The sequence below is a fragment of the Canis aureus genome, chromosome 1 (genome assembly GCF_053574225.1).
Source record: "Canis aureus isolate CA01 chromosome 1, VMU_Caureus_v.1.0, whole genome shotgun sequence".
Taxonomy (NCBI): domain Eukaryota; kingdom Metazoa; phylum Chordata; class Mammalia; order Carnivora; family Canidae; genus Canis; species Canis aureus.
In genome coordinates this window covers 45,498,504-45,511,873 of record NC_135611.1, presented here as the reverse complement: position 1 = coordinate 45,511,873, position 13,370 = coordinate 45,498,504, and the positions used below count along the sequence as shown (strand labels likewise).

The window sequence follows — 13,370 nt, the reverse complement described above, 5'->3', positions numbered from 1 at the left end:
ACTTATTTAAAAGCGATTATCTGAAGTAGATTTGGGGGATTTTTTAAAAATTCTGGTTTTATTGAAATCTGAGGACATGGTGTTCATCTCAGTGAGAATACACTGTCTATAATCAGTCTTAGTGAGAATTAAGACATTCTGAAATGCAGCAAACAATTAAGATAGCAGTTTCAAAATAGCCTCAGGAGATCTGTTCCTGTAACACTTGGCCAAAACCACTAAGCCAAGCAGAAGGGAGAACAAGAAAATGAGTATGCAGAGCGACAGCATTTTAAATAGTTGGAGGCTGGCTCTGTTAAGTCAAAAGCCATTATAGCAATGATTCTAACTCCTGAAAATCAGGAGTTAGCTGAACTGGTGGATTTAAAAAGTTCCTCATTCTCACTAGCCTTAAGTTTACATCCTTTCAAATGGGATACTAACCAAACACTGTGAGCTCAAGGTCCTTTCTGGCTTTTCCTAGAGACAGAAATGGATTCAACCAGGAAACTGCAGAGTGCATCAGAAGTTCCCCCATGGAAAGTTCTGTTACCTGTATCATAACAGGAGATAAAGAAGACATGGAGACCACAGAGACAGGCTGTCGTATGTTAGACAGTGAATCACATATGTATATATGGGGATTGCTCAAATGCAAGTATATTCAATGTGATTTTTATAGCCCCTGTAAACACAGGGCCTTTAAATAATACAGGTTTTGAAAATACGAGCGAAGCATCAAACTTTGGAAAATACCATAAATGGGAAGGCATTTGGTTCACTGCACACATATGTAAGTGATACATGCCTCATGATCTACTCCCTAGCATCCATTCCACCACAGTTCGAGAGGTCCATCCAAAGTGTCTTCATTAATACTGACCTCAGGCTCTAGCACAGTTACTACCCCTGATCCATAACCTACACTAGGCCTGCAAATATAAAAAAGTACCAACACTGAAAACCATAACAAAAAATTTAACTCCAGTTGTTTTCTATTCTGGCCTTTCTCTACTGAAGCTGTTTTCTTACATGTAGACTTGAAAAGCTCAAGATTCTAATTTAGTAATAATCAACGAGAAAATAAAAACATAGGAACTGTCAAATTCCACTTAAACTAGTTCTGTAAGTAAGGAGGTAGCCACCAATACTAGATATCAGGTACTGATATCTGCTGGCACCCACATCCTGTATTCATTCTCCCTCTGCAGCTTTTGCGCTCCATCTGCGTGCCTGCCCCGGGGGTGAGTCTTGCCTCATAGCCCATGGAAAAGGAGGTGGAGACAGGAATATAAGTTTGGAGATATTTCTTGTTGTCCTTTGTACAATGTGAAGATGACATAGGGTTACATTCCTACAACAGTGTAATGAATTTTATATAACATTTATACTTAAATGGTGTGGTTTATTGCAAGCATTAAGATTAAAAAAAAAAAAAAAAAAGGCATATTATCCTCTAGAAGAGCCAGAACACGGCAGCCTAGTCTGGAGGTCACCTATAGATCCAGTGAGCAAATGCAGTAAGCCTCTCAGAATCTAGAAGTTCTGCTGACCTCCTTCTCTGTTCCACTTTGCTCTGCCACTAGCTGGTCAAACACAGTCCCATAATCCTCGTAGATCTTCTGCATCTCATTGATGTGGCTCGCTACTTTTTCCATTGCCTTTAGTGCTTCTGAAAAATATGAAATTATTTTATAAATTTTGTTTAAGTCCTACCAACAGCAGTAATGAAGCAGCTCAGGATTCAAGACCAGTTCTTACTAACAGAAGCACCATACTCCGCTGCAGCCCAGCAGCCTAGTGTACTCCAGTCATTATGATGAAGAACAGCAGAATGATCTCCCACCTCCAGTTCTCTTTTAAATGAGGCAAAACAGAGGTAAAAAGTATCACTTATAATAACAGCTAACGCTGATCAAGCACCTTCTATTCAGCAGATTCTATGGCAGGTGGTTTATGTTCGTCATTTCATCCCCACAGTAACTCAATGACTGTAGGAACTGTAATCAATCCCATTTCGCAGATGAGGAAACTGAGATGCAGAAGGGTTAGGTATTTTGCCAGACATCTGAAGAGAGAAATAAGTGGAGCCAAGACTGACTGGCCAGTGGGATACCTACCCTTAAATTCTGCCTCTCTTCTGGGCCAGCTGTGAACTACAACACTTTGTTAGCAAGAACTTACCAATATCTCTGTAAATGCCCCAAATGACCAGAGCAACTGTTTGCATTTATACATGGTGCTTATTTATAATTTTCTACTTGGGTGTGCTAGAGACAAATGATTTTGGCAAAGTCAAAAAGCAAAATTTCAGGTTACCTATAAATTTAGTATTTTTCGTATTTCGTCCTCTTGATTCAGTATTTTAGTTCAGTTTGGAGGGAAGTTTGGAAGGCAGTTCTTGACCCACTTAAACATCATCTTAATGAAAAAGGACATTTTCACACATTGTTTGAATATTAATCATAATTTGTAGCATTTATTTGTAGAATTTAAATTCCATGTTAAAAAATTGTTACTTATTATGAAAGTATGCTTGTCATAGAAAAAGGAGCCAGTTTGACATCCTTTTCACTGTTAATACTTATTAATAAATTTGTTACTCTACCCAGGTATTTTATTACAGGTAATAATTACCAGACCACCTAGTTTTCACATGTAGAAGACAAATCACTATATCTCTCTCATGCAAACACAACAGCTCTTTAAAGGATACTCTACTTACTATCAAATTGAGGAGCTTTGTGTATTTGATAAATTGTATCTTAGGCCAGTAATTTCTGAGGTTACAGCATCGGCTGTAAAGCATAACCTGTTACTAGGAGTTGGGTTGTGGAGCTGGGCTCTGCTCTGAAATCCCCACAAGGTGGAGCCTCACCCAATGGATTTGATCAGCAGCACTGGGCAGCAGGCAACACAAAAACTCACAAGGTGGTAGGGAAAGAGGCCCCATGTCAGTTCTGGCAGGACAGTTCTGCTAACCGAGACCCAAAGTAATGGATTTCAAATCACTGAGCTCAAATACGTACTTTGAAAAATGAAAATGGAACCATCCCTCCAGAGGGGTGGCTTGGAGCTACTCCAAAGACAAAATTTTGCCAAAGAACTCTGCCCACCTAAAGTGATGGCCGTAGAGCTATTTTCACAGAGTAAAATCATATCTAAGATTAATAATCACAGTACTGAGGAACATCTGAGAATGTGAAAGGAGGAAGGGGCTCTAGAGAAGAAGGGTCCCGTAGACTTGGCGGCTGTCACATTCAGTCTGCAGAAAGTTTTCTTACCTGTCAGGTGATAGTGCTCCTCACTCTCGTGGTCCGTCAGCGACACGAGCTCCTTGAGCAGCAGAGGGTACTTGAGCACTCTCTGAACTGGCTTGATGAGGTAGGACTCCAGTGTGGAGGAATGCTGCTTGGTAGGATTCCGGGCATCCAGAAAAGCCTTGAAGGCTTTATCAGTTTTAGCTACAAGCAGGTGGATAAAAGACCCTTAGAAGAGCACAGCAGGATGAATTAAACCCTACTTCATTTAGTTTTTAATGGAGTCATAGATCATCCACTTCTGCAGTGTTGCTAATGCCTGTTCTTTATAAAAACCCAAATACTTAAGTGGGTCAAGCACCCAGCTGTCAACATGGATTCAGCATCACAGCCTGTGGCAAATCCCATGAAAAAAAGGAGCTTACTACGCTGTCTACACAGTATAGTCTGTACACTAAAGAGGAACACCAAGTTGAAATGTAGAAATGTCTGACTCTAAAGGCAGATTCACATGCAAACCCATGAGACATTGTTAGAGGCGCCTAAAAAGTGAGCTTCAGCCAATTTAGAAAGCCACAAAAGAGTATTATCCAGACCCTACACCTACCCTTCAAAACAATCATACAGCAAAATAAACTAGTATTTTTTCCCTACTGTCCTCCCACAGATTAATTTATTCTATACGCTTAGGTAGGGACTTATTTCCTTTTAAAATAAATTGATAAGCACTCTAGCCTTCACCTCCATGGCTCTGAGCCATCTAGTGCCACCAGATGTGACCTTCAGACCTCTACGGGCAGGGAAATCTACCTGTGTCCAGTGTCTGACATTATGAAGGAGGCACACAGGAACCCAACCCCTTCTAGTTTTGAGAGTGCTATTGGGGGTACCAGTTGCTGCTTTGGATTCCACTTGCTGACAATGGTTGACCAGCCATTTGTAATTCAGCCAATTTGAATGAAATTACACCCCTATTTGGGGTTTTGTCACAAAGGCAAAAATCTACAATTTCTAGGAGATGCAGTACCATTTTGAATGTGACCACCAGACAAAGTGGATGGTGAGCTGATCCTTCAGAACTGAGTTCAGAACTGAGCAAAGGATTGATAGGCTTTAATTTTATGGCATATTGTCAGTAAGAAGGTGTTCCTGGAAGGAAATGCCGATGGAGTCAGATCTCTTTTTAAGTAAGTAGAGGAGATGGATTTTGGCTGGCATTTGTTCACTTAAAGCACTTTAAGACTCCATTCTTAACTTTGAGCCTGCTCTTCTACAATACTGTAAAGATCCAGATTTCAACCAAATGGCAGAGATGCATCAGTGGAACTGGCTAAATGCTCTGAGTGTTGGGATAAACTTTACATGCCTTCCATGGTACCGCAGAGAGACTGTTCCCTGGTTTTGAGAAAGAAACACTGAAGGGCAACCTTCAGACCCTATTGGACGATGCCACTTAGAAGTGTATAATGACAGCAGGGGAAGGGGCTTGGAATTTACCTTGGCTGCTACCGCCCTGTTGATGTAATTTAAAAAGTTCAAATACAGACGTCTCCCTAAACATTTGCCACTGTCACAGAAGAGAGCCCTGGTTCCCTGGCTTCGAGAGAGCTGGCAAATCATAATGGGAGTGAACTGCATGAGGCCATCTGTAGTTCTAAAGAAGGCATCCAAGCCCTGGGGGAAGTCATCTTTATCCAAGAAATGTATGACATTGTAATAGTTTAGGCTTCAGGAGGTTCCTGTCTTGTTCCCTGGTTCCCATAAGGGAACGCAGGGGACCTGGTAACCTTTTCTGGAGACAGTTCAGATGAACGTCAACAGGAGTACATGTATTTCCCTAAGACACCTTCCAGTGTCAAGCCTCCCTGAAACTCTGAGGACCTGCACTTGTGTGTCTGCTCTCTGTGCACACCGCATCACCGCTGCTCCCAACCTTCAGTCCTGTGCCTACATCGCTGATTCTCCCCCTCTTACCTCTGCCACCACAGGTGAGAATTACAATGGATAGAAAAACTTCCGAGACACACAAATTTGAGAATTTGAATCTCAGAGGTGTGGGCAACAGAAAGAAGTCTCCAGTAACAGAATGGCATCAGGTGAACCAACATTCCTGGTGTGGGCATTACAGGAATAGACTGAACCACCACAGTGAGGGTGATGGTGGCCCCAAACTCCCTACAGTATGCGTGGACCTGAACAAGGTCATGGCTGCCATCACATCTTCAAATGCACTTCCCCAGCTGGGCCAACTGACCAGCCCATTCCTGAAAGCTCAGGCGGCATGATGCACTGGCCCTGTGCCTGAACCAACCCACGGCACGGGGCCTCCGGCACCCAGGCACCTCTCTCAGCCCCACAGAGTAACGTCTGGCATTGGCACTAAAGGGGAGAGTAACGAGGTCAACCACATAGGACTGCCTGGGCTTCAAAAAAATAAAGGCTTCTGTTAAAAAGCCAATAAAATAAACGATAAAAATGTAGAGAGATGAAAAGTACTTCGGGGACAGGATGTGGGCTGCTGAGTGTTTTCCTGGCTTCCTCAAAAAGACCTTAACTTTAGTTAATACACTGCTTCAGTTCACAGTGGCTCCCCAAGCCTACGAAGGTTAACGAGAAAGGAAGAAAACGGCATACATTCTTTCCTGTCCTCTTCCAGTGGTTGGTGGTTCCCAGTGTTTAGATCAAGGAATATTGGGGAAAAAAAAAAAAAAAAAAAAAAGAATCCAGAGGTAATTTAACAGCAAAGTGACACATGGCAGAGAAACATCTCTGCTCTTAGGACACATGTTCACTGTTACCAATAAACTGAAATAAACTGAGAATTTGCCCTTTTAATGTCTGTTAATTTACAGGTAAAGAATGGAACATGATCCATTAAACTGCACTTATCTCTATCTATTAAATGCAAATTCACGGTTAATAGTTTTTAAAAAAGCATAGCTAAAAGGTATGAACAACTTACCTCGCTCTAGAACCTTCTGTACTTTAATATGATTAGCACAGAATCCGCTGTACAGTTTAAAATGGTCCGCGTAATAAAGGAAAGAGCCTCCAAGGGAAAACAGTAATTTCTAGAAGGGGAGGGAAAAGTCACATTGGAGATGGTTTAATCAATGTCTGCTGGCTCCGGCATGGCATCTGACTGCTTTGGTGCATCCATGGCATCTGTCTTTCAGATACCAGAGCACTAATGCCTCAGAGAAATCACCAAATGAAATAAACCCAGGACTGCCCCATTTTCACAGCAGACGGAGAACAGCCTGGCATTCCCTGAGCAGATCTTTAGTTTGATTGAAAGCTTTCTGGCAGCAGAGCCTACTGACACCACGGGCAATCAAAGGACAAGAACGAAAGTTCTACAAAAATACATCTGACAAAGTGGGATATGGATGATGTGAGAGGATAATTAATCAAGCCAACTCTGCGTTACTCGGGACAAATGCTTCTGTCTGCACACTGCCCTGTCCTCTTTCTTCTGTCTTGCATCTGATTCCCTGAAGGGGCTCCTCACCAGTCACTGGTGCTCACACTGGAGACTGGGCTCCGTAGAAGAACCACTGACCTAGGTTTTGCATCCCAGCCTTATGTGACCATGAAGGTGAAAGATTAGATGCAGGGGTAGGTGCTCCTGCTTCGGAAGCAAACTCCCTACACACCCTTCAGTAGATCTGAGCAAAGTGTGGTGGACATGGTCAACCACCAAGCAGACTCTACGTAAGTTGTGCCACCCAGACATCTGATTACCAGAACCACTCAAGATAAAAATGCAGCCTTCTTTTACCGCCTGGCAGAGGAAAACTGTGCAATGAAAGCACTGAATTTACCTTGTTAATAGGCAAGGGACAGCAATTTCTCTTTCAAGGGAAAGTTCTGTACTCTATCCACCTCTTTTTGCTTTAAACTCAAGTCCAAAATACTTACTCTGAACTGTGAAGGAGTCTCGAGGATATTAAAGTCAGATGATGCTGAAAGCCCATCCTCCAGAGTCTCTAGAAACACCTTTTGAAATTCAAGCATCTCTGGCAAACTTCCAAAAAGTGACTCCATCTATATGAAGGCCAGGATTGAAAAGAGGACATCAGCAATGAAGACCCAGAGAACACTTTAATCCCAGAGGCACAGACTAATCCCAAATTGTTTACCAAGAAGCAGACAGAACTAAATCCTTGAAAGAAGGCAGCATGTTCACTCCGAGACATAGTTTATACACAGAGTTTTTATAGCTCTGGTTCTGGGAATTCTAAAATAACTTTATAAATGGGTCGTTTTTTGGGATTCAAATTGTTGAAAAATGGAAGTCAGCAGAAAAGATCTAATTCCTGATATTTAACATTGTCAAGTCATGAATTAAAGAATAACTTTTGACCACACCTTCCTCTTAAAAAAGGACATCGAGTATCTTGCATGGGTAAACTCTTGCTGCTGCAGAGGCCACATTAAAAAGGGTTTGAAGGAGGCCATGCCTGAGTCCCTCTGATGATCCAGAAGTCCTGGATGTTTTTTGGGGATCAGCAGATAAAACCTCTGGGGAGACCCACTAAAGGACAAACAGAGACTAACGTGTGTGTTAGCAGATAGGGGGAAGGGGACCGATTACCTCATCTTGGGTGAGAAAGGTCTCATTTTGAAGTGGCTCCAGGTATAATTCAAAGAGGCAGCTCAGATCCTGAAAGATAGAAGAAAAGATTCTTCATCGTGCGTGTCTCCAAAATATCCAAGAATTTCCAGCAACCCTGACCACAGCTCCAGACTCCCACTGGGAATGATGGATTTCAAGTCTTGTTAAAATTCATGACCCTAAAAGTGGTTGCTATTATTTCTGATGGAATTCACAGAGGCTAATACCACAGTGCACTCAGCAGCTGGACCACCGATTCTGCTTAGACAGCCTGGTGGCAGAGCCTGCCTCTTTCTGTGGACAAGTGCAGCGGGAACATCCACCTGCCTGCGGAGAAGGGGAGTTCTGGCGAGGCACCCCTGTCGGGCGTGACCAGCTCACCTCGCCGCCTCCTGTGCATCAGGGAGCATGGTGACAGCCCCACCGTGGAGCTGAGAGGGACAGGACAAGATCTGGGAAGCTCTTCAACTTTGGGGTTGGCACGTTAGCAGAATTTCAAACTCCCATATTTGAATACAAGGAAAAATTTTCAAAGATTAAATGCAGTCATAATTTATAATCTAGGCCATATTTGAGTCTCCAGCGAACTGGGCTCCAACAGTATAAAATAGTGGGAGTAGACTGCGTTTATAAAACTCTTTAGATAATGGGTTTATGTAATAATTTGAAGCTAAGACCAGTATATAATTTTGTAATAGGAAAGATTTTTTGTTTCATTTATTCTGAAGAATTTTAAGTATGAAAACGCTGTAATTGATTACAAAGTCCACTACTTTGCTCCCTCATTTACAGTGGAGACCTGAAGAGCTCTGTAAGAGCCCAAAGCCTCCAGAACCTTATGGCATAGGTCCTGGGAGCCAGTGGACAGGCCTGTGATGCCTTTTACTGTGTCACAGTGAACAGCTCCCTGGCCTTCCCTCCCTCACCATCTTCCACAGCAACCGCCTCAGAGCAGGGAGATGTGAGAAGTTACTGAACTGTATTTCAGGGAACACACCAATGCTGAAAATTCCAAGTTGCATGCAGGGATCAAGGTTAGATGAACAAGAAGTAAAAATCCCGTGTTAAACGTCAGCCACAAAAAGAAATTACAAAATAAAAATGGTGTGTGTGTGTGAATCACAATAGGCACCCGGTGCTGGTTATTTGGTCAGACAGTGACGGGCTGCCCTCATTCCTCGTGCCGGCTGGTGCTGCTCAGGAGGACTTACACCAAGAGCAGGGGGGCTCTGAGCCGCGGCGCCAGACAGCTGCAGCCCTAAGAAAACAAATGCAGGTTTCTTGCAGAGAGAAGGGTCCTCTTTGTGTAGCTCACCCAGAACATCCACCTTGACACTCCACCAGCATCTCAGTGCGACAACCCTCCCGGTGCACCGGGGCCCAACAGTAAAACAGAGCATTGACAGCAGCAACAGAAACTGCACTCCGCCCTCGACTCAGTGGGTGAAAGCTCATGAACACCCTCCCTCAAAAGGTCAGAGGGTCTCCAAAGCCTCAAACTGCACGACACACAAAGGGGCTTCGGGAAAGCCATCGTGATCACAGGGTGATCCAGAAATCTAGTCTGCACTCCCTGATGTTCATGTCATCTCCCCACATTAGATACGGGACGAGACATAATGGGATTTGAAATTCAGCAGTCCACTCTATAGCTTTTCCTTCTCCCCTATGGGATCAAAAGGAGGAGCTCTGCGGAGTTCTCCTGGGCTACCTGTGAACAGGCCTTTGGCCGAGTCCGGATAAAACGGCAGTAACGTTAATGAAAGGGGAAGCTCAGATCTGCCCTGTGGAGAAAGCTGATAGCTGTGCGTGCATGTGTGTGTGCGCCCGCGCAGGCATGCTGGAACAAGGGCACACCGGTGAGAGGGAGTTGGAGGGCACCGCCCAAGGCCGCAGCACCCCACTGAGGCGGAGCACGGGGGATTCTCAGCCCACCGCCTGTGCCATGCTCCCAGCGACTGGCCAGCCAGGGGCTACGGTAGCGCCAGGCTCCAGCAGACACTTACACAGAACAACTCTCCTCCTTCCCAGGTGCCAGTGTTTGCCACAGAATGTCTCTCCAACTACTCACTGGGGGCCTCAGAGAAAAGTAAGTGAATTCTCCGGGTACCGAAGATTCTTGGCACCTACCGCTCCGTGGGTGGGAGCGGCCCTGTGTGGGACCTGTCCTACGTGGCGACCTCCACCAGGCAGGTCTGGGGGCCGCACCGATGGCTGCTTGTGAGCAAGCTGCTCCCCGGGGCCTCATCCCCTAAAGTTACCCCCAGCCCTCTCTTCCCACAGCACAGACTCCCTTCCCACGGACTGCAGATGACAAACCAGAACATCTGTTTCCATAGCGAAAGCTGCCTTGGTAACAACATGAGCGGAGAATCGAATTCTTCCCCAAGTCCTCTCAGCTCGTCCGCCCTGTCACCCTCTTGGGCAGCAATCCACACTTCAAGGGCAGCTCCACCATGAGCTGGTGTTCTGGGCAGATGTGGCCTGGGGACCCCTGCCGACACACAGCTGGCCACCACAGGGAGACCGAGCAGGCAAGAACGCGCGCCGTCTCCCGTTACCTTCACGTAGGACTTCTCCGTGTCCATCAGCTCCTGGATGACTTTCCGGAGGCGATCTGCATCAGAGAGGTGGCGAGCCAGTGGCCTCGGAGGTGGGTCCCGAGTCCCCCTAGGCCCTTCCATGCCGTTACTCTGCGTGTCGTTGAAACTCCTACACAGCACGGTGATCTGCTCTGCACTCTGAGAGACGGCGAGACGGGGAAAATAACGTACAGGACGTGCTCCATTATTATCAGCCAGCCAGTGTTTAATTTACCCTTGCCCAGCACCCTCTCAGCAGCCTCACAGGGGCAAAAATCAAGGGCAAGTGGTCTCAGTCGTGTCAGAAGAGTCTGGCTGTCATTTAAGATAACGGTAGTAAAGATATGAGCTCAGTGCGGACACATAATGCTTTGTCTTTTGTTGTCCTAAGAGCTGAGAGATGGTTCTTACGTACTGAAACTAAAAAACAACGTATGGGACTAGCCATCGGTTTGAGGCTGCTCTGAAACCAAGCTTGAGGCTTCCTAAGAGCACACTGAGGAGCCTCCCGTACAGAACAGCCCTGGGAGCCTCCAGAGTGGCGTGGCACCCCAAGGATTTTCGGATGGCGAGGCCACCAGGGGCTTGCAGTTCTGCAGTCTCGCGCCAGGCAGCAGAATGGCAGTGGAAAGGTTAGAGCTGCTGTGCGTCCCAGGGATGGGGGTGAAGGTAGGGTCATACCCCCTATCTTGTGGGGTGCAGGGCCCCTGGGGAGGGCCCACAGGGCAGCAGGTGACACAGCAAAGGCAGTGACTACCAGAGAGGAGGGATAAATGGGCTTCATGGGAACTTCACCATGACAGTGGGAATGAAATCACACAGACTGAGGGACAAGAAGAGTGGCTGTCACCCCGCCTACTGGCGGCCCCCGGGACTGACGGCCTTCAGAGTAAGTTCCTATGTGGATTGAAACAGTCTTCTCAAGGGGAGCCCGTCTGTACGGTCCTGCCTGAGGCCGGTGGTTGCAAGTCTCAGGTGTGTCTCCTCCTGTAGGTTTCCCAAGTGCCTGGTGCGTCATCAGATTACGCTCAGTGTCTTTTTACTTAACCTTTCTCCTTCCGTCCCACGCCCAAACAAGCTCCAGCCCTTCCGACCACCCACCAGTGTGTAAGCCTGCCATGGGCAGGGGCCGTGCCTTTCCCTGTCACTGCCTTCGGGCCTGATCTCTACACTCTGGCTGCAGTAAAAAGCTGAACACACCACAACCATCTCTTAACGCTCCATCCAGCTTCTTGGGAATGCTTCATAGCGTGAACAACTCACATGAGCATGCTGGTCGACCACAGTGGTCTGATGCACCCTTATTATGAAAGCAGACACCTGACAAATTGGAAGCCTCGAAGCAAAAACAGGACGCTGCTGCCCTCCCTTCTTGTCTTCCTCTCTGTTCCACCCTCAACACTGATCTTCTGGCTAACCTTTTAGTTCAATGGTCTCAAGTGGGGGCCTCTTCTAGCTCCAAAAAAGAAGAGATAATAGTTCCTGTGTGAGGAGATAATATACTTGCCAAGGTAAGAGATACTGGAGCACCACCATAGGCACTCTGGAAACCAACCCAAGCTCATGTGGAACAGATCCAAAAGAGGTAAGACGCAGTAAACCAACAGCAGCCACTTCATTGTGTTGGGAGGCTTCGGGAAGGAGTCATATCATGGTCCTGGAAAGGACATGTGTTCCCAGGGAGAGCCACAGAATGAGCCAGAAGTACAGTGGGGAAAGAGCATCGTAATATAAAGAACCGAACTCAGGGGAGTGAAAGCGAGCCTCCTCCCCCAGCCAGATGTCTGTGATGAGAACTTCCAGATCTTGGGGCTCTTTAAATATCCCTGTTTCTCTTTTCTTTTCACATAAATCTTGGTGCAAAAGTTCAATCAGTCATATACTACATACTAAGCTTTCAGCTAGATGAACAGACACAGATAATAAAAAATAATTTACTTCCAAAACAGTTCAAAGGATGAGAAAGTACTAATGATTCTCCTCTAATATATGCATTATCCACATTTTTATTCATTAACTGTGAACACAAGCATATTTCTGGTAACGCCTGTCAGAAGACATTCATTCTGGGTAAACTTTCAAAAAATAAGAAAACAGATGTGGATCTTAAGGCTCAATCGAAATGCATCTTGATTTATCAAAAATGTCTCATTCCATGTTTAAAACATCCAAATCTTATGATTCATTACTGAAGAAATCCCAACACTGTTCAGCCATGCCCTCAAAGCCTAATGACATATAATAAAAGCCAAACAGAACAGTGCAGGCAAAAGGCAGCTTTCCTCTCTTCCAGGATGGGAGCATCCTAAAGCAGCATTAAGGAATACAACCAAACCACTCCAAATTCTGTGCTCCTCCTTTCCACTGGATCTCAACCCTGGCTACACGTTAAGCTGTTTCAGGAGCTTTAAAAAATACCCATGGCTTGACCCACTCAATCAGGATCTATAGGGCCCAAGCTATGATTACTTTTTAAAAGCTTCCCAAGTGAGGCTAATGTGTGACCCATGTGAGAACTGCTGTTCTACCCATCAGTACAGTGAGCGATCTCCACCTTCCCAGAGGCAGGGCTGCCTTCAGCCCGACCACGCTGTCCCCAGGGTCTGCAGTGAAGGACGGCCGCGTAAAAGGTATGCGGTCTGAGCCCAGGAAACAGAGGAAGTAGTAGATAGAATCATACCCACAGTGGCCCTCGTAGTCCGGGTCCAGCGCTCTACGAACTGAGCTAAACAACCCCAGATAATAATACTGAGACTCCACACTCACTTATTTGAAATCTCTATCCTGGTATTTGCACCACAAGCTCAGACAATATAATTTTGCAATTCTGAAAAATAACAGCCTCCAGGGCTATAGAATCTATATTAAGCTCACATATACTGCACAAAATAAGATCTGACAAAATGTACCATAAGTTAATGGCAGCTGGTG

General features: G+C 45.5%; 1 protein-coding gene across 13 annotated transcripts in view; it reads right to left on the bottom strand.

Moving 5' to 3' along the window:
• Window positions 1-13,370, bottom strand: part of TIAM2 (TIAM Rac1 associated GEF 2) — a 131,394-nt gene that overhangs the window by 4,998 nt on the left and 113,026 nt on the right. For all 13 annotated transcript variants that reach the window (XM_077897839.1, XM_077897846.1, XM_077897853.1 and 10 more), the window contains 7 exons: window positions 10,419-10,598; window positions 7,837-7,905; window positions 7,161-7,286; window positions 6,202-6,310; window positions 3,264-3,443; window positions 1,533-1,651; window positions 424-532 (listed from right to left, as the gene is read on the bottom strand). In XM_077897839.1, coding sequence (XP_077753965.1) covers window positions 424-532; window positions 1,533-1,651; window positions 3,264-3,443; window positions 6,202-6,310; window positions 7,161-7,286; window positions 7,837-7,905; window positions 10,419-10,598 — 892 coding nt within the window. The remainder of the gene's footprint in view (window positions 1-423; window positions 533-1,532; window positions 1,652-3,263; window positions 3,444-6,201; window positions 6,311-7,160; window positions 7,287-7,836; window positions 7,906-10,418; window positions 10,599-13,370) is intronic.